Below are 26,150 nucleotides of genomic sequence, written 5' to 3'. Positions count from 1 at the left end.
TTACCACTTAACCGAAAATCATTTAACCGATTAATCAAACTTCAGAAATTTTGTTTAATATACTAAAACATTATCAAACTTTTGATTTAATACTGTTTTTAACTAGTAAAATATTTGAAATTCTTAACTTGTCATAAGTATAATTTTTGTTTTTAATAAATATTTGTATAAAATTTTATTTATTTAGTACAATTTTGAACATACCTAATACTTCTTTTAATTAAAATGAAATTCAGATATTTTTAGGGTTCCGTACACCTACGGTGTATCGGCGGAACCCTATTGGTGAGACTCTGTTGTCCGTAGCCAAATCGTGTCCCCCCCCTAGCGGCTAAACTATTTGACCTAAAGAGCTCAAATTTGGTCCACATATGTATTTTCACTCGTAGATTACAGGAAAAATATAGCGAATGTGATTGGACGTGATGGGCATAGCGTTGTCAAGGAAATAACAAGATTTTTGGCCAAAAATGCATAAAAAGTGACCATTCCCCCCCCCTTAACTTCTAAACTATTCGACATGGAGAGCTGAAATTTTGCATGCTGGTGTATTTTTACTCGAATATTACAGGAAAAATATAGAGAACTTGATATGTAATGATGGCCGCATAGCGTTGTCAAGGAAAAACTAAAAAATTAAAAAAAAAAAATTTGTTTTCCCTAACTTTTACATTATTTGACCTAATGAGCTGGAAATTGGTATCCTGGTGTATTATTACAGTCTGACGACAAAAAATTTATTTAAGAAACTTTAAAAAAAAAATTTTTTTTTTAATTTTTTTTTTCAAAAAAAAAAAATTTTTTTAAATTTTTTTTAGTTTAAACACGTGGCATTAAATATTTTAAGGAAGAGTGAAATTTTAAGAGAATAAATGAGAGATTGTTTTCTGACTTTAATTTCTTAACTAAAAATAAAAAAAAATTGGACAAGTGCGAGTTGTACTCGCACTGCAATGGCGGGTTCCGTACACAAATATTAAAACAATACTTGCAACATTTATCGGTAATTAGTGGAATTAAAATAAACAATTAAAAAAATATATTAAAATCATTTGATAAGAAGAAATAACTAAAAAAAATTAAAGTATTGTATATCTAATATTGTAAACAATAATAAGCAGAGGAACAAAATTTTCAAAATTATAGTTTCTCTGCTTATTATTGTTTACAATATTAGATATATACAATATTTTAATTTTTTTAGTTATTCTTTTTTATCAAATGATTTTAATATATTTTTTTAATTGTTTATTTTAATTCTACCAATTACCGATAAATGTTGCAAGTATTGTTTTAATATTTGTGTACGGAACCCGCCATTGCAGTGCGAGTACAACTCGCACTTGTCCAATTTTTCTTTTCTAAACTATAACTTTTTATAACTTTTGATAAGTTTAAATGCCAAATGACAAAAATTTTTCGTCGTCAAATTGGCATTTGTTTAAATTTTATACATCTAAATTACCCAGTAAAAAAAAAAGTATTCAGAATAGAGAAAAAGTATTGGTGGAGACGTTCGGTGAATGCGTTTTCGCGACAAAACCGTATTGGTGGGTCACGGTGAATACATTTCGCTTACCGTGAATACTTTTTTTTAAACTCTCGATTTAAAGATTCCTAAGCAAAGTTGAGAATATTTATAAAGAGCGTAAGTGATCTGAAGTATAAAAATGACGATTGCGAGAAGGAAATAAGAAATTTTGAGAAAAAACGAAAAATTAAATGTGACAAACCTACAGCGTATGATGATGAAAAGGAACATTGACGATACCGACAGAAACTTGAGAAATCCAAGTAAATGTATGTGAAACAGTAAGTTCCGCCGGTAACGTCAAAGTTCCTTTTAATCATCATACGTTGTAGGCACAGAAAAGCATATGGTAATTGATCAACATTTGACAATCTGTTTGTCACATTTAATTTTTCGTTTTTTTTTAAATTTCTTATTTCCTTCTCGCAATAGTCATTTTTATACTTCAGGTCACTTACGCTCTTTATAAATATTCTCAACTTTGCTTAGGAATCTTTAAATCGAAAGTTTTTAAAAAAAGTATTCACGGTAAGCGAAATGTATTCACCGTGACCCACCAATACGGTTTTGTCGCGAAAACGCATTCACCGAACGTCTCCACCAATACTTTTTCTCTATTCTGAATACTTTTTTTTTTACTGGGTAGTCATTCAAGTCATGTCTTATAAAATCAAATCAATAATAAATATAAACCCTTTTGAATCTAATGGTGAAAAGGTTTAATGTTTTTTTTATAAAATCATCATTTGTCACAATTTTCAAACAACATAACAATAACTCAACAGAAATACATTGTCTGCTAATTTTATAAAAAAAACATTAAACCTTTTCACCATTAGATTCAAAAGGGTTTATATTTATTATTGATTTGATTTTATAAGACATGACTTGAATGAATAATTTAGATGTATAAAATTTAAACAAATGCCAATTTGACCACGAAAAATTTTTGTCATTTGGCATTTAAACTTATCAAAAGTTATAAAAAGTTATAGTTTAGAAAAGAAAAAATATCTGAATTTCATTTTAATTAAAAGAAGTATTAGGTACACTGTAAAAAATTTCGGAATTTTTTCCGATAAAAAACTAGGATATTTTTCCGAAATTAGGTGGAAATTACGGATTTCCGAATATTTAGTAGGAAATATTTCCGAAAACAGTAGGAAAAATACTTTTTCCACAGAAAAATGGAAATTGTTCCTCAATATTCTGAAAATTATCCGAAAATGAGTAAGTGCACACTGAAAAAAATAAAATCTCATAGTGAGAGGAAATTATCTTAAAAATAAATTGACAATTTATCTTTGATGTAGGAATATTTATCTTCAAAAAGAGGATTTTTTGTTTCAATTTGAGAGGATTGATATGAAAAGATTACTTTTACATTTGTTTAAATTTTATACATCTAAATTATTCATTCAAGTCATGTCTTATAAAATCAAATCAATAATAATTATTATTGATTTGATTTTATAAGACATGACTTGAATGACTAATTTAGATGTATAAAATTTAAACAAATGCCAATTTGACGACGAAAAATTTTTGTCATTTGGCATTTAAACTTATCAAAAGTTATAAAAAGTTATAGTTTAGAAAAGAAAAATTGGACAAGTGCGAGTTGTACTCGCACTGCAATGGCGGGTTCCGTACACAAATATTAAAACAATACTTGCAACATTTATCGGTAATTGGTAGAAGTAAAATAAACAATTAAAAAAATATATTAAAATCATTTGATAAAAAAGAATAACTAAAAAAATTAAAATATTGTATATATCTAATATTGTAAACAATAATAAGCAGAGAAACTATAATTTTGAAAATTTTGTTCCTCTGCTTATTATTGTTTACAATATTAGATATACAATACTTTAATTTTTTTTAGTTATTTCTTCTTATCAAATGATTTTAATATATTTTTTTAATTGTTTATTTTAATTCCACTAATTACCGATAAATGTTGCAAGTATTGTTTTAATATTTGTGTACGGAACCCGCCATTGCAGTGCGAGTACAACTCGCACTTGTCCAATTTTTTTTTATTTTTAGTTAAGAAATTAAAGTCAGAAAACAATCTCTCATTTATTCCCTTAAAATTTCACTCTTCCTTAAAATATTTAATGCCACGTGTTTAAACTAAAAAAAATTTAAAAAAATTTTTTTTTTTTGAAAAAAAAAATTAAAAAAAAAATTTTTTTTTTAAAGTTTCTTAAATAAATTTTTTGTCGTCAGACTGTAATAATACACCAGGATACCAATTTCCAGCTCATTAGGTCAAATAATGTAAAAGTTAGGGAAAACAAATTTTTTTTTTTTAATTTTTTAGTTTTTCCTTGACAACGCTATGCGGCCATCATTACATATCAAGTTCTCTATATTTTTCCTGTAATATTCGAGTAAAAATACACCAGCATGCAAAATTTCAGCTCTCCATGTCGAATAGTTTAGAAGTTAAGGGGGGGGGGAATGGTCACTTTTTATGCATTTTTGGCCAAAAATCTTGTTATTTCCTTGACAACGCTATGCCCATCACGTCCAATCACATTCGCTATATTTTTCCTGTAATCTACGAGTGAAAATACATATGTGGACCAAATTTGAGCTCTTTAGGTCAAATAGTTTAGCCGCTAGGGGGGGGACACGATTTGGCTACGGACAACAGAGTCTCACCAATAGGGTTCCGCCGATACACCGTAGGTGTACGGAACCCTAAAAATATCTGAATTTCATTTTAATTAAAAGAAGTATTAGGTATGTTCAAAATTGTACTAAATAAATAAAATTTTATACAAATATTTATTAAAAACAAAAATTATACTTATGACAAGTTAAGAATTTCAAATATTTTACTAGTTAAAAACAGTATTAAATCAAAAGTTTGATAATGTTTTAGTATATTAAACAAAATTTCTGAAGTTTGATTAATCGGTTAAATGATTTTCGGTTAAGTGGTAATTTGGACAAGTGGGTAATTATAAGATTTTACGGCACCTCATTATCAACAACATTGTGATTCGCCAATTTTGAAATTCGCGCCTATATTTCCATGTCAAATGATCTTTATGTAAAATAAAATCTACGACAACTGAATTTTATGTCAAATGAGAATTATGTGTAATAGTTATCCGTCAAATGAAATTTATATCAAGTGAACTTTATGTCAAATGAAAATTATGTTAAATGGGATTTATACCAAATGAAATTTATGTCAAGTAAATTTTATGCCAAATGAGAATTATGTTAAATGGAATTTATGCTAAATGAAATTTATATAAATTTAATTTTACGTTAAATAATAATTATGTTGAATGATATTCACGTCAAATGAAATTTCTGTCAAGCTAATTTTATGTCTAATGATATTTATGTCAAATGAGAATTACGTTAAATGACATTTATGCCAAATGAAATTGATGTCAAATGAATTTTATAACAAATAAAATTTACGTTAAATGAATTTTATGTCAAAAGAAATTTATGTTAAATGAGTTTTATGTCAAATGGGAATTAAGTTATCTGAGTTTTATGTAACATAATATTTCTGTTTAATGAATTCTATGACAAATTATATTTATGTTAAATGGTTTTAGTGTGCAATGAAATTTATGTCAAATAATGTGCATATTATGTGAATTTTAAGTTAAGTAGTTTTATATCAAATAACTATTTGGTCAAAAAAGATTTCGGGAATAAGCATGCGTCTCTGAATTTTAATAATATTACTTCCTCATAGAGGAAGTATTGTAATACCAAAATTTTTCGAGTTCGTTTTTTTGACATATCTTTATGTTATTTGATCTCAGGAGTTCAAAAACGACATTTTTAAAAAATGTCATTCCGTATGTGTGTGTGTGTGTGTGTGTGTAAACATCACATTTGTTTTTTAAATTGTAAATCTCACCTGCGGACATAAAATGAGAGTACTTTGAGATAGATTAATAAAGATTAACTAAATTTTTTTTTATTTTTAATTTTGCAAAAAAACGTTTTTTGCCTATAACTTTAAAAAAATGTTTGGACACCTATCAATGTTTTTCCATAATTTTGTAGAGTTTTTTTAGACGCATCTTTTGAGCCCTAATTGATCATTTTTCGTCTATATTTACCGGAGATATTAAACTTTTAAAAATCAAAAATTTTGGAAAATAAGACTTTTTTGAAAATGTTGTTTAAAATGTAGAAGTAATATTAAAATTATCATTACCAACTTGTAGAGCATTAAAAAACGCTTCGATTGACCTATTTTTGAACCTAATTCAACAATAAATTTTGAAATTATTGGTATTTTAAAAACCAAAAATTGTGGAAAATGACATTTTCTCAACTTTTTTGTTGGAAAATTTTTGTTTAAATATTAAACTATTATAACTATCTTGTAGGGTATTATTTAAAAATGCCTTGATTGACCCAAGATTCAATCACTTTTACCATATTTATAAAAAGTTATTCATATATTTGTATTATTTTTATTTCTATGAGGAAGCAAAGTGTTCATGAAATGAGCACCAAAATTATAAAAAATGTACAACTTGGCAGCGGTTTTTTATTAAAAAATAATTTTTTAAACTTTTCGACAAATTTGTTTAAACAATTATTTTTTAAAGTTGTTTTTTTCATGAAGGGAATAACCAAATTTTATAAAAAATTAATTTCTCGAAATTATCAAAACTCACATCTGGTTCATCTGGTTCACTCACATTTGGTTATTCCCTTCATGAAAAAAACAACTTTAAAAAATAATTGTTTAAACAAATTTGTCGAAAAGTTAAAAAAATTATTTTTTAATAAAATATTATTAAAATTCAATACATTCTCTTCAATTTTTATGTAAAACATTTTTTTCTAGGACCAATAGTTCACAAGATAAAAATTCCTGAAAAAAAGTGACCAGAAAGTTTAATTAACAATATCTTGCAAAATAATTAAAATTTTGCAAAATTTTTGAGTGTAGGGGAGAGGGCCCCAAGGTGGTCAGGGCCCTAAGGTGGTCACCCTAAGAAAATTTTTGTATATTAGTTAGTATCTTCAAATGTTTTTTGTTATTGTTATTATTTGAGAAGACAAAGATTTTAGTAAAGTTTTGAGGTAAATAATCGTATGAGTCTCTTTGTAACGTGAACGTCGTAAAATTTCTGTTTTTAAATGATCGAGAAATTTTTTTCTCAGGGTGTTAAAATCATCGAAATTAACCATTTTAAATTAGTAAAAATCGTTATAATTATCTTTATATATCGTACAATAATATTCCAAATAAATATAATTAATATTGTGCTTTAAAAAATTTTTTCATTAACGTTTAAAAAATTGTGTCTTGGCCCTAAGGTGGACACTTTTTTGGCCACAAGGTGGTCACTTTTGATTTTTTATGAAAATGTGTTTATACGCCATATTTATCAACATTTATCACTGTGAATGTGAATTTTATCAATTTTTAAGTTTTATGATGAATAATAATGAAATAGAATTATTTTCAAAATTTTACCTGTCTAATACATACACAAAAAGTATCATTTTTGACGAAAGGACAAAGTGCAAAAAAAATATGCAATATGTTTCTGTGATCCTGAAAAACAATTAATATTAAATAAACAACTTATAATACGTTTTTTACATTTTTTTAAAACTTTTTTAGTGAATTTTTGTATGGTGACTACCTTGGGGCCACTTTTTTAAAAGTCGAATTTTCAACTTTTTTTAAAAAGTGCCATAACTTTTTTTTATTAATGAAATGAAAAAAACTTTATGATAGGAAGTTAGGTAATAAGATAAAGTTTCAAACGCCGTATTATTGACCTTTATATATAATTCCATTTGAAATCTACAGTCGTTCAAAAGATGGGTGACCACCTTAGGGCCCTCTCCCCTACTTTAAAAGCACCCTAAATACAACATATTAACCAAGTATAAACAAAATCTGAGATTCAAAAGTTCTTCCAGCTATGGAACGCCCCAATACCACAGTTCATATACTTTCACCGCCAGGTGGCGAGAGCGACTGCTCCCCCTGTTAACATAATTTTTTAACACTATATACACTACCGTCCGTGAGTATCAGGACGCCCCTTTTTCCGAGTGGAAAAATGCTTAAAACGTAGAAAATAAGAATGACAAAAATTTTTCTTATTTTTTTCCTGAAAACTAATTAACTTTTATTAGCGCTCTTGGTCTTGTTTTAATCTGTATTTAATGTAGAATCTAAATTATTAACTGGTATTGTGAAATAAATTTTTCCAATAAAATATGAAACCGTAAAAGTAGGATTAAAAAAATTCAAAAAATTATCATGAATATTAAAGTGTCAAAAAGGTCAATGTAAAATATGTTCATTTAATAGATATACTAAAATTCAAAAAATCTTTTTAATTACTTAATTATTTAATTTAAAAAAAATTTTTTTCTGTTGAAAAAGTGTCAATCTGTTTTTCAAAATTTTTTTATCCGAATTTCACAGTTTAAAATTTTTTTGGAAAAATTTATATCACAATACCATTAATTAATTTAGATTCTACATTGAATAGAGATTGAAACAAGACCAAGAACGCTAAAAAAAGTTAATTACTTTTCGAGAAATTAAAAAATTACGAAAAGCATGCAAAATCCAGTATTTTTTCTGTATCTGACAGAATAGTCAACGAAAATTCTTCGATCAGGTGTCAGTCTTTTCATAATTTTATTAGCTTTGAGGAAAAAAATACGAAAAATTTTTGTCATTCTAATTTTCTACGTTTTAAGCATTTTTCCACTCATGAAAAAAGGGGCGTCCTGATACTCACGGACGGTAGTGTAACTGAGAGTTTATAGCTCAGAAGAAGTGTTTCAAATTATAGAATTTTTTTTCTTACTGATGATTTGAAATGATAATACAATTTATTATTTAATTTTTAATTAAATAATTTTTAATCCTTTAAAAATTCTCACAATGTAATCACATATCAAATCTTTTGTGAAATCCTATGTGAAATCTTATATATGAAACATGAAAACCCATATGAAATCCTTTATGTATTCTCACATAGGACTTCATGTTGATTTTTATGTAGATACACAAACTCAAATTCCCACATAAATTCCTGTTTGAAATCGTGTCCCAAATATACATGTGCTTTTACATGGGATCCCATGTAGGATCCCATGTGGGTATTTTAAATTGGGAAAATTTTAGAAGGCCTGGAAAACCTGGAAATGTCAGGAAAATTTTTTTCAGATTAGTTGTAGACACCCTGATAATTTACCCAAGTGGCACGTAACATTACTGTAATGTGACATTTTCACATTGAACCTTCCAATTTTATTCTATACATGACTCGATTTGGACGCAAGCACATAATTAATATTAATGCTACCCGACTGATAATAATTGGGATGAGGTTCAATTTAGACTTAAATGGAAGGTATATAAAATAGACAAAACAGAATAAACGGAAATTACAAGGAAATACTCACTTATTTTTATAATATATTTTGGTTTATTTCTTATTCTTATTTACAAGGTCCAGTATGTATATATTTTTATATTTCAATAAAGTATAATGCGCACTGCTCTGCCAGAAAGTTCGGTAAGCCGAAAAGGAAATGTTTTATTATAGAAGCGATGTGATCGGCTGGAAGTCTGATATAGGAATTATTCTATTTCGAAAACTCGAGTTTATTGGGCAGGGATAAGAAACAATGATTTTCCTTTGTTTCATCATCTATAATATTGATAATTAATAATTATTCTTTATTAATAATCAATAATTAAATGAATATAAGTATTATAATATGTATTGTCGGATGTACACCGCCATCTTGATATTTTTGTGATTTATCTTCAAAACGCAAAAAGTGATAATTTGTGACTGTATAGTCAATTTTCATTTTTTCTTTTTAAATATATTAATTTCATTTTAATTCGCTGGTTCGACATAGGAACTAACAAGTTGCTAAATTTTTCTTTCATCAATTCCCTAAAAAGGACGAGCCTGCGGATTCGCTACGAGTTTTCATTTTTGAATTTATATTTTTTCTCTAGTTTTCTTTTGTTTTTTTGTTAATAATTAACATTTACAACGACGATGATGACGACGATGACGACGACGACGACGACGACACAGCTAGACATCAAAACGTAAAGTGTGTATGTTTTTTCTCTTTTTTAAAGATTTTTTTCTCTTTTATTTATTTATTTTTTCATTATTTATGCGTGTTCAATCCCTGCAGTCAGTCTGAATCTAATTGACAATGTACGAAAAAGTTCCCGTTGTTCTTGGTACTTTTTTTAACAATGGGCGCGCAAGAAAAAAGATCACGCTTCATTATTGGTCGCTGGGATGATTTTACAATTATGATGTTTTATCTTTTCTAAAACGTATCAAAAGAGTTCTCGAATTATTTTCCAATCTTGATTATTCTTTTTTTAAAAAGAAATTTTTTCCAACTCTATTTTCAAAAACATTTGATAATTCTCCAACATTTATTAACTTATAAATGAAAATTTTCTTTACTTACATAATTTATTTATTAAAAAATAAATAGAAATTTTATAAAATATTTTTTTTCAATAAAAATAATTTCTTTATTAGAATCTTTGAAACAGTTTGAACAAAATTTTGTAAATATTTCTTTAAAAATAAAAAAATGAAAAAGAGTAATTCCTCATGTTTAGAAAACATTGCGATGAAGCAAAAACGAATTACATTACAAATTATTATTTAAAATTCACGTCAATTTGGTCGTTAATTAAAGAACAGTTTAATTTATCATTTCAAACACCTACATTTTTTGAAAAATAACCTTAATGATAATTACATTATTATCATCGATTATTTTTAAATTAAATTTTTATTTAAAAATTGAAGTTAACGAAATTCAATTTCTAAATAAATTAATAATGAATAAAGGTGTTTGAAATAAATGTCATCGAAAATTTTCGAAAAAGTTTATAAATTTAAGTGATTGACGCTTTTTAGATCGATTTTTTTGTAAATTTTCACAAAATAAAAAATGAATAATTTACTCGATTAAATACTTAAATTAGTGAATTTCGCCTCCTGCAATATTGGAAATTCCCACTACGCCCATGGATGCTTTCTGTGCCGTAATCAAATCGATAGAAAATTAAAAAACAGGACCATAACTTAAAATAATTACAATTCTTAATTTAATCTCTATTCTAATTTCTCATCAAATTTAACGCGCAACAATTTATATATAAATATATGTAAAATTGACTAGAAAATCAATTCTTAATAATTCTAAAGTGTTTTTTTCTTCTTTTTTGTTTTGAAAAAAGATTATTTGAAAAATTTTCTATAATATAAAAATGGGACGTACCTGAAATTTTCCCGGTACCTTTTTTCTATTTATCACAATGTTTACAGGTACCTGGATTTTTTTAGGTACTAATTGACATTAGACAGATTTTCAACAAAAAAATAATACAATAATAGTAGAATAATTGAAAATTTCTAGAAATTTTTTTTTGAATATTAATCTTATTATGGTCCTGTTTGAAGAAAAATTTATTGCTACATAATCATATCAACAAGATTTAGAGAGTAATTTATTTGTAACAAATGTTTGACACACAGTAATATTTAATTTTTATAAATTCACAAGCAGAGTTGTAAATTTCTTTTTCAACAATAGACCAATTTTCTCATAGAAATAGCAAGAAACTTTTCTTCTGCCTTCTATTATATGTTTATCCAGTCGAAAAAATCTTCACACAATAATCATTTCTCATTATTTTTGTATCGAGGAACGATCGATTGCTGCTTATTTTTGTGTTGACTCGTCGTATGTAAAATATGAACCGAACGAGTCAGATATGACAGTTATTTTATTTTTTCGCAACGACACCCTTTATTAGCAAAGTGTTCAATCGTTACTATCGAACTCTAGAAGGTTACACTAACTTTACATCATTAGGTTTTTTTTCTTTTTTTCTTTTTTTCTTTTTAATAATTTTATTTAACATAGCGCCGTTTACGCTTAGCCTTTTTTTATATCATTTCCTCCACAACTTTCACATCGACTCTGTTTTTACAAACACGTACTTAAATCAAATGGAAATTTTTTTCGCCAAAAAATTGAAGCGGTGGGATTCAGTTTTGAAACAAAAATCAATTTTTTTCAAATTTCCTTGTTTATTACTAATTTTTTTTCTCCTCCTTGCTTAAATTGTGAATGAGACGCTTGAACTTTTTAAATTTTTATTACTATAAATTGAAACTGTTTATATTTATATAAATATAAAGAAATGATAGATTATTATTTGTTTCTAAGTAAAATTTCCATTTATATTCATTTTAATTTTTTACTTGCTTAAAAATATTTTTTTTTACTTGTTTAAAATAAAAAAATGAGGAAAATTCAAGGGTCTCTTTTGTTTAAATAAATAAAAAGAAAACGTTCAAAACTCATAAAACTACTTTCTAGAAATATAAAAATTCTTATAAAGCTAAGACTAAATATATAAAATTATATATATATAAATTAAAAAAGAAAATTATAAACCAAATTACATATGGCACTAAATTAACTTTAATCCAGACAAACCGAGAAAATCTTCCGTATCGCTTCAATTTCTAATGATATAATTATGTATTCACAATCGAATCTCTTTGAGTAAATTCGACCACTGATATGATTTGAAACTAAAAAACATTTTAACTTTGAAAATATTTGCAAATTTCAAAGTATTTGATATTTTTCTTAGGAAAAAAATTAGTTTAAGTCAAAATCATTGATAACGATAATTTAAATATATTTAGTATTGCGGGATTTATTTCATATTTTCGAGTTTGCTCTTTGAATTTTGTTAAAAAGAATTATTTCGTAAAAGATTTAATATAGACAATTATAATTTTCTTAAAAATTTACAAATTCTTTTTTGTAATTGAATTATAAAATAAAATAAAATTTAATTTTGACTCAAACTAATTCCTTTTACAAACACGAAGTACCTTAAAATTTTTACATTGATAATTTTTCACTTATTTTATCCCTTTCTTTAATTTTGAGGATCGAAAATCCACCGAGTGAAATATCGAAATAAAAAAACGAGAGCAGTTCGTTTTATTTTGCTGCTTAATCAAAGAGACAATTCAAAGATAGGTTTTTATTCGTTTTTCTCTTCCTCCTTTTTAAAACACGGCTTACGTTTTAATCGATTCGCCAACAAATTCAACTTCTATACAGTGCGTAGAGGCAGTAGCATTAATATATATTTTTCTCATTTTCTTTTTATTAGCGATTTCAAATATAATCTCTTTATTAATTTCCGAAAGTGAAATTTTTGAGGCAATTATCAGTATTCAATAATTAATTGAAAATTAATTTATAATTTAATAATTAAGAAATTAATTGTAAAGTAATTTTTTCACTCTGAAATAATTAATAATTAAATAAATACTATTCTTTATTATTAATTAGGTATATAATTAATTTTTCCGTATTTATTTTTATAGTTTTGCCTCAAAAAATGAACTTTCATTAATGCAATTTTTTCCTGTTTTTTTTTGCACTCGACTCATTTCTACGCCGACGTGCTTCTAAGATCCATTAAAGAGCTCGCTTCAAGCTTTAAAATCGGTCTCAACCATTTATACATACTTTTTGTTTCTGTGACTTTTCTTGCAAATCTACTTCGTAAGGAAAATAGTGTTTTACTTTCTAAGAAAGCGACGTTCCTTCTTGAAAGCGACTCTATAATGTATCAAGAAGCAACGCTATTTAGTATCACAAGAGTATGTCTAGATTTCTTTTTCTAAAATTACACTCTAGATTCTAGACATGATTCTAAAATTTTATTAACACGTCATACTGCATTTTTTTGGTTTGTGTGTGAGAGTGTGTGTGTGTGTGTGTGTGTGTTTTAATCTAAAGCTAAGCTGCCATCTAAACAATAAATTATTTTGTGCTCTAATTCATTTATTATCGCGTCGACTTCTCGTTCTCTCGTCAACAAAACAGTGAGAAATGTTCGAATAATTAAATTTTTTTATGGACCAAATTTATTAATAATTCATTTTCATTTATTTATTTAACATTTCATTTTTTGCCATTTTTTGAAATTTTGTTTGCAAATTAAAATTGTTTTAAACTCAACTTTAGTCTATTTTATTTTTTATACCTTTCTTATTACATTTAAATTTTCCTCTAGACATAGGAATTTTTATTTAATTTTGTTTTCTCAAATTTTTTTATTTTCATCGTAATTACCATTTTTTAGTTTCAAACTTTGTCTTATTTTTTATCACAACTAAAAAATTTACTCAACTCTTAAATATTAGATTTGTCAAATTCTTTATTTCCTTATCTTCAATTGACTGAAAGTTCTGTATTTTTTTAATATTATTTTTTCCAGGTTTATATTCCTTCATTTTAATTGTCTGCCTATTTTCCTTTTCTCATATTTATTTAAAAAAAAAAAAATAAATGATATTGAAATAATTTCAAAAAATAGCGAAAAATATAAAAATAATTTCTTCGTGAAAAAATGGATTATTTTTTCCCTAAACCTGAAAATTTAATTCTGGATTAAGAAAAAAAATGTAAAACAACTAAAGTTTGTAAAGAAAACAAATTTTATTAAGATCAAAAAATTGTAAAAACTTAAAAATTTTTTGAAAAAAAACTTCACTGGATAAAATTTAAATCACGAAACACTATGTGCTCGATGATTTAATACATATATAAATATATTTGTTCTGAACTTAAAAGACAGGATATTAAAAAAATGCCTCGTGTTTCACATTCTCGATTACAAAAAAAGGAAAGAATAAAAGTAAAAACGATACAATAAAATCACAGTCCTATGTACACAATAAATTTATCATTAAAAAATCGTTAAATCTAAATAAAAAAAAACTTAAAAATAAAATTGTATCGATTTTTGGTTTTCAATAAAAGTCTTTTCTGTTTGAAGAAGAGAGTTCCGAGAGTACGATGCGAGGCACAGGCGAGTTTTTCGTTGTGTGGTCTGTTAATGACATTTTTTTTCTTACACGAGCTCAGACAAAAATTTCCCCCCCAAAAAAGTACAAAAACAAAATTTAATCTTTTTTACAATTTTGTTAGTTCTCGTACCAGATTTATTTGTTTGTTTTTTAATATCAAGAAACAGCAAATATAATATATTTGTCTTTTTCACTCAGTGCAATGTATAATTTTTTTCCATTTCTTTTTTTTGTAATTTTTTTTTATTTATACGAATCATCTAATATAGGCTATATGATTCTGTTCAGATCTTAAATAAACGAGACACCCGCCGGGTTGAAAAAACGTCATTTCAGAAAAGAAATGCATTTTTCCTCACGCGCGAGTTCTCGGGGATTTGTATATAGCGCTCATCGAAACAATCATTGTAACACGATCGTAATGTATGTATATATTTACATTTACTATCTACATTATCTACACATCGAAAAACAGTTAGTTTTGCTTGATTATTTTTTGTATCTCATCATGATATCCGCGACACATCGATCTTTTTTTCCTTTTTTTATATTATTATTATTATTATTATTATTAGTAGTAGTATATGAAGCAAAAAACGGCCTTTTTAATAATAATCTCAGGAAATCATTGCCAAAGACATAAAAAATGATAAAATAATGATTCCATTGAGTAAAATATTCCATTTCTCTTTCTTTATAAAGAAGAAATAATAATGCCTTCTCAAAGAAAAAAAACAAAATTTAGACATGAAAAGAAAATATTAGTGAATAAATATTTTCTCGACGAAAAATTTTCTTGTTTTAGAAATTAAGAAAACGCGCGAGAATATATATAGATATATAGTACAACGCAAAAAAATAAATACTGCTAAATTAAAAAAAAAGAAATTTAAAAATAATAAAAGTCTATGAGCCGAGGTCTATCGTAGAGAAGAGGCGAGTTTTTGCTCTCTTCACTTTTCTTCTTCATATTTTTTTCATTCTCAAGCACTTCATCATCAATTATCGATAGGAATAAAATGAATATTCAATCATTTTTTGGGAGTCGACTTGTTTTTTTTTCACTGGGCTTTTTTTTTATCCATTCGACAATTGTCACTCTCCCCTTTTGTACCGGCTCTTAGAGTCAATTTTTAGTCTTCATCTGATCTCTCCTGGTACTGGGTGCGAGGTCGCCACAAAAAGGCCCTGAGTTTCAGGTTTAATTAGGCTCCAATGACGACAAAGATCACGGCATTAAATTTAAAGCCGAATCCTATATGAATGCCCAGCATTCCAATGTCTTGACGACAAAATCCTCACGAGGCGCCAGCGGCTCGTTACCATATGTACTGCAAGACTGTGTCCTGCCCTGGTACAAATCACCATCCAGCCATAAACCAAACTTCCCACTGAAAGAAAATTTATTTTCCATTAATTTATTTATTCAAAAATGTTATTTTATATAGTGATATATATGGGTGATTCTACAAACGAAGGACGAAAATCAAGAAAATTTGGACACAACATTTTTTTCTCATTTAAGGTCTGAAAAGTATTTTAACTTCAAGTTAATGGTACTAATAAAGACATCCATAAGTGGCCAGACAAAATATTAAATTTTACAAAAGTTATGGTTATTTATAAACAATTTATCCAGAGAATTAAAATCGTGTCAAGAAAATTCACATTAACATAAAAATTAATGAATGGATTTTTATAAAATTGGTTACTCGGGGGTTTACGGGGTTGCTGATTAAGAATCCAATGTCAGTTTTTCAAAATTCAAAATGGCGGATCCAATATGGCGGACGACTTTTGAAAAAACTGATCGTATTCGTTTAAAAATCGTTACCCGGGGGTTTTTGAGGTCGCTGATTAAGAATCTAATTAAATGAAATTTAAAAAAAATTGTTCGATTTTTACTAAATTTGATTTTGTAAAATATATTTAAACGTTAAATAAGTTATTAACCTAGAGGAAATGTTAGAACTAACAATTTACAAGTTACCACCATTTTCGCAACTTTTGAATCAGATAGTTCAAGATTATTTAAAATACGGAATACTTGATGCATACGGAAATTTCCGAGGACTGAAAAGAAATCGAGTACCCGAAAAAATCGAATGCTAAATACTTTGAGTACACCTCTAGTTTTTAACGTTGAGTTTAATTTTGAATTTACTTTTTAATAATTTATTAATTTATTTTTATTTAATTTATTTAAGTAATTGATAATTAATAATAATAATAATAAATTGTAATTAATTAATTAATTATGATTATTAAAAATTATTTAAAATTTATTTATTTATTTTTATACATGTATGAACTATAAATATAGTAGTAGAACTAAAAAACATAATTAAATTGTTTAAACAAATTGTAAAAACAATGGTTAATTTGAAAAAAGTTGACCTCGGATTGGTAATAAGCGAAACAGAAAATCACCGAGTAACGATTTTCAGACGAATATGTTAAGTTTCTCCAAAATCGTCGGCCATATTGGATCCGCCATTTTGAATTAAAAAATTTTAAAAACTGACATTAGGTTCTTAATCAGCAACCCCGAAAACCCCCAAGTAACGATTTTTACGAGGATCAATAAAAGTCATCGGTTTAATTAATTTTGGTTGTAATTTAATTAATAATTGTTTATAACAAATTACGGATGGTCTATTTGTTTCTATAAGCACAATTTCACAAATCATAGAATTGTAAAAGTAAGTTCAAGTGTCTAATAATAAAGAACTACTTTGATTTTAGTGGGCTAAACTTTATTCATATAAAAAAATACTTATTCCATTTGTTTGTTTATGTCAATATAATTATTTATGCGAAATGAAAATTGAAAATTCAGTTATAGCAATTTCTTACAAATTTAATTAGGATTATTTTAAGACCAGAAAATCGAACAATAGTTGAAAATTGTTAGTTTTACGCTATTTTTAGTGATATAGTATACATCCTATCTCAAAAGTGCCAGACGAATGAGAACCAGACGAATGAGAATTTGGCATTTTTTGTTTAAAAAAAACCGGACAAGTGCGAGTAGAACTCGTACTAAAACCGAGGGTTCCGTACCCACGTTTAAAACTTTTACTTTTTTGATGAAAAAATATAAAGATCAACTCCAATATTTTTCGCTGTATTTTTTCTGTAATCTACAGGTGAAAATAAATAAATAACCAATTTTCGTCTCTTCAGATAAAAAACTGTGGGCGCTAGGGTAAAAAACACGCATTTCTGACGAAATTTTTAAAAACTTTGAGTTTTTCGCTAAAAAAAATATGAAGATAAAATCCAATCATGTTCGGTCTATTTTTCCTGAAATCTACACATGAAAATTCATAAAATAAGCAAAACTATAGTCCAATAGGCCAAGAATTATGAAAACCAAGGGGGGGGTACACACTTTTTTTTTTAAAACGAAAAAAATTTTTAGTTTTTCGCAAAAAAAAATATGAAGATGAACTCCAATAATTTTTTCTGTATGTTTGTTGAAATCTACACGAAAAAATAAATAAAAATATATAACGCCAGTCCACTAGACTAAGAATTGAGGGAACTAGCATAGGTTATAATTATTATCAAAAATTGAAAAAAAAATTTAGGTTTGCGCTCAAAACGGAATGAAGATCAATTCTAATCATTTCCACTATATTTTTCCTGTAATCTACACGTGAAAATACAAAAGTGTACCAATTTTCAGCTCTTTAGGTAAAAAACTGTGAGTGCTAGGGTGAAATACACGCTTTTTTGACGAAATTTTTAAAAACTTTGATTTTTTCGCTGAAAATAATATGAAGATCAAATCCAATCATGTTCGCTATATTTTTCCTGGAATCTACACACGAAAATACATAAAATAAGCAAAACTGCAGTCCAATAGGCCAAGAATTGTGAAAACCAAGGGGGGGGGGGTACACACTTTTTTTTTAAAACGAAAAATTTTTTTAGTTTTTCGCAAAAAAAATATGAAGATGAATTCCAATAATTTTTTCTGAATGTTTGTTGAAATCCACACGAAAAAATAAATAAAAATGTATAACGCCAGTCCACTAGATTAAGAATTCAGAGAACCAGCAAGGGTTAAAGAATTTTCGAGCTTCCAAAAAGAGATTTTAGTTTTTCGATGAAAACACCATGAAAATAAATTCTAATAACTTCCGCTATATTTTTCCTGTAATCTATGCGTAAAAACGAATAAGTATGCCAATTTTCAGCTCTCCAGGTAAAAAAATGTAGGCACCAGCGGGGGGGGGGGGTACATGGATTTTTTTCGAAATTTTCAAAATTTTTGACTTTTTCAATAAAAACAGAATGAAGATCAATACCAAATGTGTTCGCTATATTTTTCCTTTAATCCATTTTTGAAAATACATATGCATACCAATTTTCAACTTTCTAGGTAAAAAACTGTGAGCGCTAGGGGGGAGGTACATGCCTTTTTTTGCGAAAAATGGCCAAAATTTGATGTTTTTTGTCGAAAACTCTATGAAGATCAATCCCAATCACGTTCGCTATATTTTTCCTGTAATCTACGCGTGAAAATACATACGTGTACGAAATTTTAGCTCTCTAGGTGTAAAACTGTGAGTGCTAGGGGGGGGGGGTACATGGTCATTTTTGTAACCGTTCCAATAGGGTTCCTACCGGGGTACGGAACCCTAAAAATAGAAAAATAACATTAAATGAAAAAATCCTTCAGTACTATCTTATAGAGAATAATAATCTACAAAACATAAGTCTATGGAATAACCAAAAAATAAAATATTTTTTTAAAAAATGTATGCCAGACGAATGAGAATTTGTCTGGTCACAACACAATCTCCGTCACAAATTGAGAAATCTTGGTTAATAGATTAGAAGATTCAATAAAACCCGATTGGTATCACATTTAGTTTAGTTTGATTAACAACTACAACTAACAGTCACTTCATCAGAATGTTGATTTTTAATAATTTTTACATTTTTTGCACTGCCAGACGAATGATAAAAAATTCAGGGGACAAACTTCCCGAACATATTTTATAAATAAGATATAGAGAAACGTCATAATTATTTTCATATTAGTAATCTACAACTATTCAAAATTACTAATTCAGTATGAAATTTCCGCAAAACATTTGAAAAGTGATATTTATTCTCAATATGAACTGTCATTCTCCCAAAGGGACATGCTAGACGAATGAGAATTTAGCACTATAATGTGTATTTTTTGCAAAAAAATATTTTTTCTCATCGGTTTTTTTTCTGTGCCATAATAGAAACCATTAAGATTTACAATTTCCATTAAAAGTAAAATTATTCTTTCCAAAATTAATATACAAAACATGCTTCAGACATCAAAATTCCCTCTTTTGTAGAATCACCCATATCTAATTAAAAAAAAGTCGTCGCGGTATACCCAGAGTTGCTTCTCAGGGTGGAGTCCCATGACAGCGTTTTGCGTTACGTCGTAATGGGAGAGAAAAAGACGCAAATATACGTTTGCTGTATTCTCTCTTATTACAACGCAAAGCAAAACGCTGCCATGGGACTGCGGCCTCAACGTCTTTAATGCGTGTTTAAAAGCCGGAGAGTTCCCCAGTGACTGGAAAGTGCAAAAGTTGGTCCTCCTTAGGAAAGGCGATAAACCTCTGGATAAAGTCTCATCGTTCAGACCAATTTGTTTATTGGACACGATGAGCAAACTTCTAGAGGGGATGGTTCTAGAAAGACTTCAGGAAATCCTGGTAGGCGAAAATAGCCTATCAGAGAACCAGTTTGGCTTCCGGAAAGGCCGGTCAACAGTTGATGCAATACTCTCTGTTGTGAAACTGGCAAAGGAAGTCAATCAGGGGAAGAGGAAGGGTTTCTGTGCTCTTGTTTCCATCGACATCCGGAATGCGTTCAATTCCGCGAGATGGGACATCTGCATTGAGTCGATGAGACGCAAAGGAGTGCCGACTTATCTGTTGCGAATGATAGACAACTATCTCAGTGACAGATGGGTCGTGTACGAAGGCAATGTGTTCCATCTCAAGGAAGAGATGACCTGCGGGGCACCACAGGGGTCTAAGGTGGGTCCATTCATATGGAACGTCATGTACGACGATCTCCTGAGAATGGAGCTGCCCGAAGATACGATCCTGAAAGCCTTTGCGGATGACGTACTTCTGGTGTGTAGAGCGCAGGAAACCAAATTCCTCGAGATAAAACTCGATGAAGGTCTGCGACAAGTAGAGCGTTGGTTGTCTCGTCATGGCCTGCAAATGGCCTTAGAGAAGACAGAGGCTCTGCTTGTTACAGTCCGGCGAGTTTTTGAAGCCCCAAAGGTGAAAATAGGTGGAACTGAAGTCTCATGGGGAAATCAACTTAAGTACCTGGGAGTGATGTTGGACCGAAGGTTAAGCTTCGGTCCTCACGTGAACATCACAGCACTCAAGGCCGCTGAATGTATGGGTAACCTATCTAGGTTAATGCCCAACATTGGTGATCTTAGGGAAAAGAAGCGGCGCTTGGTGGCGACCGTGGGTCTAGCAAAGCAGCTTTATGCTGACTCTGTATGGGCTGATGCCTTTAAGACCCACGCCATCTTGGACAGATTGCTCTCTGTGCAGACAGGGAGCGCATGGAGAGTAATCTCAGCCTACAGGACGGTGTCTGATTGCGCTGCTCTAGTTCTTGCAAGTACACCGCCAACAGATTTGTTGGCAAAAGAAAGACAGGAAGTCTTTCAGCTCAATAAAGAACGAGTTGTCTCGCAGGAACAACAGAGCGGCGGTAGCCTAAAGATGGCTATCCGCAAATCGGCAAGAATCAGACTAGTCGATAGTTGGCAGGCAAGATGGGATGGGGAATCCAAAGGAAGGTGGACATACCGCCTGATTCCCCACCTCGCCACCTGGTTAGAAAGAAAGCACGGCGAGGTTGGCTGTTACCTTACGCAGGCGATGACTGGTCACGGCTGCTTCGGTCAGTACCTTCATAGATTTAAGATAAGAGAAGAGGCGAAATGTGTGTATTGCGGCGCTGAAATAGACGACGCGGAACACACTCTCTTCTCCTGCGGGCAATGGAGTGAGCTAAGACGGGCCATGTTTGACGCGGTGAAAACTCAATTCACCGCTGATGACATGGTCTCAACTATGCTTCAAAGCGCGGACTCTTGGCGCCACATCGAGTTCTTCATTACCTCGGTAATGAAGATAAAAGATGTGGATGGAAGAAGAGGTTAACCTGGAGTAATCACTGGGGACGATTCGCGGGAGGGGGAGGAGGAACTAATTCTCGTTCCTCCTCCCACTCCCGCGGCTCCCCCCCGGTGGTTAATGGAAAGATTGTTTTTTAACAATGGACAGAGAGGAGTAAGAGAGAGGACTTCCACTTGCGAAGTAAAGCCATTAGGTAGTTCCGCAAGTGGAAATAGAGTCCTGGAAATAGGGAGTTGGTTTTAGTAGGTCGATAGAGCCTAAGCTAAACTTAGTTTAGCCTATGCTACACGCGGCTCAATGTTCAACCCTGCAAAACTCGTGGTACGGGCCACGAGGGATCTGATGAACAGATTTCCAACTTCCTTCGTAAAACAAAACAAAAAATCTAGCGAGTGAAAATATAGTAAATAACTTACTCTCCAGCGCCGATTGCTAAACTCTCATTGTTTCCCTTGATAAAGTAAAGATTGTCGCCAGTCCAGTTGAAGGCCTGGAACCTCGGGGTGAATCTGAACAAAAGGGATTCTCCAGTTCCATAGAAATGATCACTTACATGTAAAGAACAAGAGGTTAATGCTCCAAACACCTGGAAAAACAATTTTAAAAGATTAAAACATTATTTTTATTAAATTTAAAATTAACTAACCCGAGTCAAAATTTTAACTCTCTTTTAGTTCTAAATTTTGACTCGGGAAGCGATATAAAAAATATTTTTTCTAAACTAAAAAGTAAAAATAAAAAGAAATTTCAAAATCTTTGGGTAAAATTAATTTTTTTTCTTTTGCATTTTAATTGAAAATTCATCTTAATTCTTAGAACAGATTTGAAATCGTGTTTTTCAAAGCTTTATCTAAAATATTAATTTTTAACATTATCTTGTGCTTGAGTTATAATATGGATTTATGTGAAAGTAAAAAAGCAACAAGGAAATGGATACGTTGCACAATTTAATCATTATGCAAGCTGCCAAGCTGAGTGAATAAGATGGATTGAATTATTAATTTTTAATACAAGCTTTGTTTTCTTTACTTTCCACTTGGTAATTAATGTAAATCGAAAGATTGGAGAATTTCATATTAATCTATTCAAAAAGAAAGAGAGAGAAAAAGTTAAATGAATAGCAACAAAGATTTCTCATCTATAAGAAATCAACAGGAATCTAATGCTCGTAAACGACTGACTTTTCTTTCTTGAAAACCATTATAAATTCAAGTGACTTAAAAAACCAGATTAATTTTAAGTTGAAAAGGAATGATATGATAAAAAAGAGAAATATATATAAATAAAAGGAAAAATAACTCACATTTCCCTCGGTATCTTCGATAACGAGAAGAATTGGGCTTTCAACCTTGGCCATTTTTCTGTACATGCTATTGAGACTGAATCCATGTTGGCTCGTGCTGAAAACCAAAGTCCAAACATAGCCCTCCGCCCTGGCTGGCAAATGCCGACAGAGATGTTCTCTGTGATCATCACTGAGTATTTCTGTGGTACCGACTAGATCTGGAACAATAATTTCCGTGTCCAAAGAGACTGCACTATTCGCATAAAGGGCCCTTCTGAGCTCTTCACTCATAGACAGCACCTGCAAAATTTACAAGAAAACATTACTCTCTTTCTTCTCAAATTTTCCTTCATTCTATAATTATGCAGATATTAATCTGCAAGTCTCGCAAGTTCAATTTTGGTCAAAAATTACTTTTTAATGTCAAAAAATCGCAATTCAAACTCTCAAACGAAGTCACGAGGTTTGCAGATTAAGGTAACGATATTCAACATTAACTACATTGTATACCTAATGTATTTAAAAAATTTATTTAATATAATTAAATAATTATTTGGCATATTCATTAACTTACATAAAATTAAAATGTTCCAAAAATTAAATCAAGTATTAATCTTAAAAAGTAAGCAAGTAAATTATTTACTTTAATAAGATTTTAACATATTACAAGTCTAGAAATAGAAAATAAAAATGGGTTTTCATCATAATATGCGAATAATTTTTTTATTTGAATAATAATAAATTCAACTCTAGTTGAATTTATCAACAAGAGCTAAATTTTTACAATAATGTCAATGCAATCATTCAATCAATTGCATCAGCGTGCAACGATTGTTATTATTACTTCTTTTACATCTGTAACAATATGTAAAAAAATATTTAAAATTCTATTACAACCAACGCACATTTTCTTATCGAGATTCTAATAAATGTTATTCTTGTTTTGGACAAAGAAGATAAAATTCATCTGAATCTTGCTTTTGTGTCAGAAATCAAGATGCTTTTTTATTGGAAAATTCGTTGCAAGCTGAAAATGCGATTTAGAAATAATTCAAGTACAGTGCCGCTCAATAACTCTCTGCTGCATAAAGTAAAAACGGTAAAAACCTAGTGACCGCATTTTCCGTTAGGTCGTGATTTGTTTATAACCTAAGTGAACTTCGACCTTACGGAAAATGCGGTTACTAGCTTTTTACTTTGGACAGCAAGTAAAAAGTTTTGCCCTTTAATCACTACAGTGATTAAAGGCATTATAAAATGTTTTGTATATTGTTTATTATTAAAGTTACGAAACTCAATGAAGAAAAATATTTGAAAACTCATTTCCTAAGCTTATTAACACTATTGTATAGGATGTAAATAGCAAAACTTAAAAAAAACGTATTTTTTAAAATTGTTGTCAATAATTAAAAAGGAGCTTTCAAATAATACTTTATACCGATATTCGTAACTTTAATGATAAACAATGTAAAAAACTGTTTATAATGATTTTAATCGCTGTCTGGTGGGCAAAATTTATTCAGCGGCACTGCATATAAAATATTTGGAGACACCTGTGAATCATCTAATTTCTAGGGGTTCGCCTAAACAGTCTAATTATTCTAGGTCTCTACGTCTAGACAATAACATTGGCACATCTACAGAGTGTCAAGTGTCGTGTTGAAAATGTTAGTGTTGGGTTATTTCTTTAAATAACAAGACATGAAATAAGAATAATAATAAAAATATATCATTAGATATTGCACTAGAATCAACTGGGACAATGGTTACTTGGTTAGTCATCTATAAAAGAAGAACAGATTGCTTCAGTTGTATATAAAAGATTTCCCAACATAAAAAAATATGAAACAATTATTTTTTTAAATATTAATTCTTGTATTCTCATAAAGTAGTGGATATAATTTTTGAAAATTGGTAATTAAAAAAATTAGAAAACGTTGATTCTTAATATTATTGTATTATTAAAATTATTATTTTTATTATTATCTTATAATTATTATTGTTTTGCGAAAAAACTGATGCAAAGATCAGAAGCTTTGAGTGTACATCAATTATCGCGTTATCTTATTTTATTGTCATAATGATAACGATTCCTAGAAAGGTATTCCGTTTCTTTAACAAAAGAAGTTGCTGAATATAAACAAAATAGATAAATAATTTTACTTGCTACCCCTTTCAGGCCTCAATTTTTTTCTTACTAAAAGAATATAAAACAAAAATGCAAAACAAATTCTACTTAGAATTGAAAATTAAAATGAAAATTTTAATTACATTGAAATTAATGAAAAACCTTCTAATCTTGTTTTTTATATGAAAGGGATAATCCAATTCAATGAAACTTTAGCGACGATAACAAATAAAATTATATGCTCTCATAGTATATAAATCTTCCACGAGACAGATTAAAACAGATTATATTAGTGATGGTCCAGCTGCATCATCCGCTTATTTGAATATTTGTCACAATAGGAAAATTTTCGAATTAAGAAACTCGGACTTTGATTACTTTTTGCGTTTTTTTATATAGACACTTTTATAATCTTTACGAGAAAAATAATTGTTTAATTCAATTTTAATAACAATTAAAATTATTGAAATATTTCATCTTTGCGTCAAACATATAAGATTTTCACCGGGTAAGATAACAATGAAAAATGAGAAATTACGTACGTAGATTCTGTCTATTTGAGAATTCGTGTTTAATCTACAAATTATTCTTACAATTTATATGAATAATCGTCACGTGCAAATTAATAATCACTGTTCTATAAGAATGTCAATTTTTTGTATTTATATTTTAATTATTTTTTTATACACGTGAAACAATTTTCTCGAGATTCAAATAAATATTGCAATGAAAAATTAACTTTTCGTACGTTTGGAGTTAAAAGTGAAAAATTGTATAATTTGTCAAATTTTCCTTAATTCTCAAGTAATTTAATTGTGGAATCTTTTTTTATTTATATTTCTACTTGACACTTGTATTATAGTTGAGGTCGAAAAAATTTGCAGATTTACACGTGATTCAACTTTCTATTTGTTAATTATCACCTCTTCATGATTTTTCATTTAAAAAAATAATGCCAATCAAATTTATTTTTATTTTGTTAAAATTTTTGTCAAAAAAAGAAAATTTTTCAATTCTTATATATGAAAGAAATGAAAGCATCTCTTTAAAATAATAATTAGAAAAGCATTTCTAACTTTTTGCT

The 26,150-nt window shown here is 28.7% G+C and overlaps 1 protein-coding gene across 9 annotated transcripts in view; it reads right to left on the bottom strand.

Annotated features, from left to right (window-relative positions):
* Positions 1 to 14,343: 14,343 nt before the first annotated feature.
* Positions 14,344 to 26,150, bottom strand: part of LOC122505416 (TLD domain-containing protein 2) — a 582,826-nt gene continuing 571,019 nt past the window's right edge. For all 9 annotated transcript variants that reach the window (XM_043617017.1, XM_043617018.1, XM_043617016.1 and 6 more), the window contains 3 exons: positions 22,957 to 23,238; positions 22,070 to 22,239; positions 14,344 to 15,866 (listed from right to left, as the gene is read on the bottom strand). In XM_043617017.1, the coding sequence (XP_043472952.1) occupies positions 15,731 to 15,866; positions 22,070 to 22,239; positions 22,957 to 23,238 (588 nt within the window). In that variant the 3' untranslated portion in view covers positions 14,344 to 15,730. The remainder of the gene's footprint in view (positions 15,867 to 22,069; positions 22,240 to 22,956; positions 23,239 to 26,150) is intronic.

The sequence above is a fragment of the Leptopilina heterotoma genome, unplaced genomic scaffold (assembly GCF_015476425.1).
Source record: "Leptopilina heterotoma isolate Lh14 unplaced genomic scaffold, ASM1547642v1 Lhet_358, whole genome shotgun sequence".
NCBI classification, from domain to species: Eukaryota; Metazoa; Arthropoda; class Insecta; order Hymenoptera; family Figitidae; genus Leptopilina; species Leptopilina heterotoma.
This window is presented reverse-complemented; position numbering and strand designations above follow the sequence as displayed.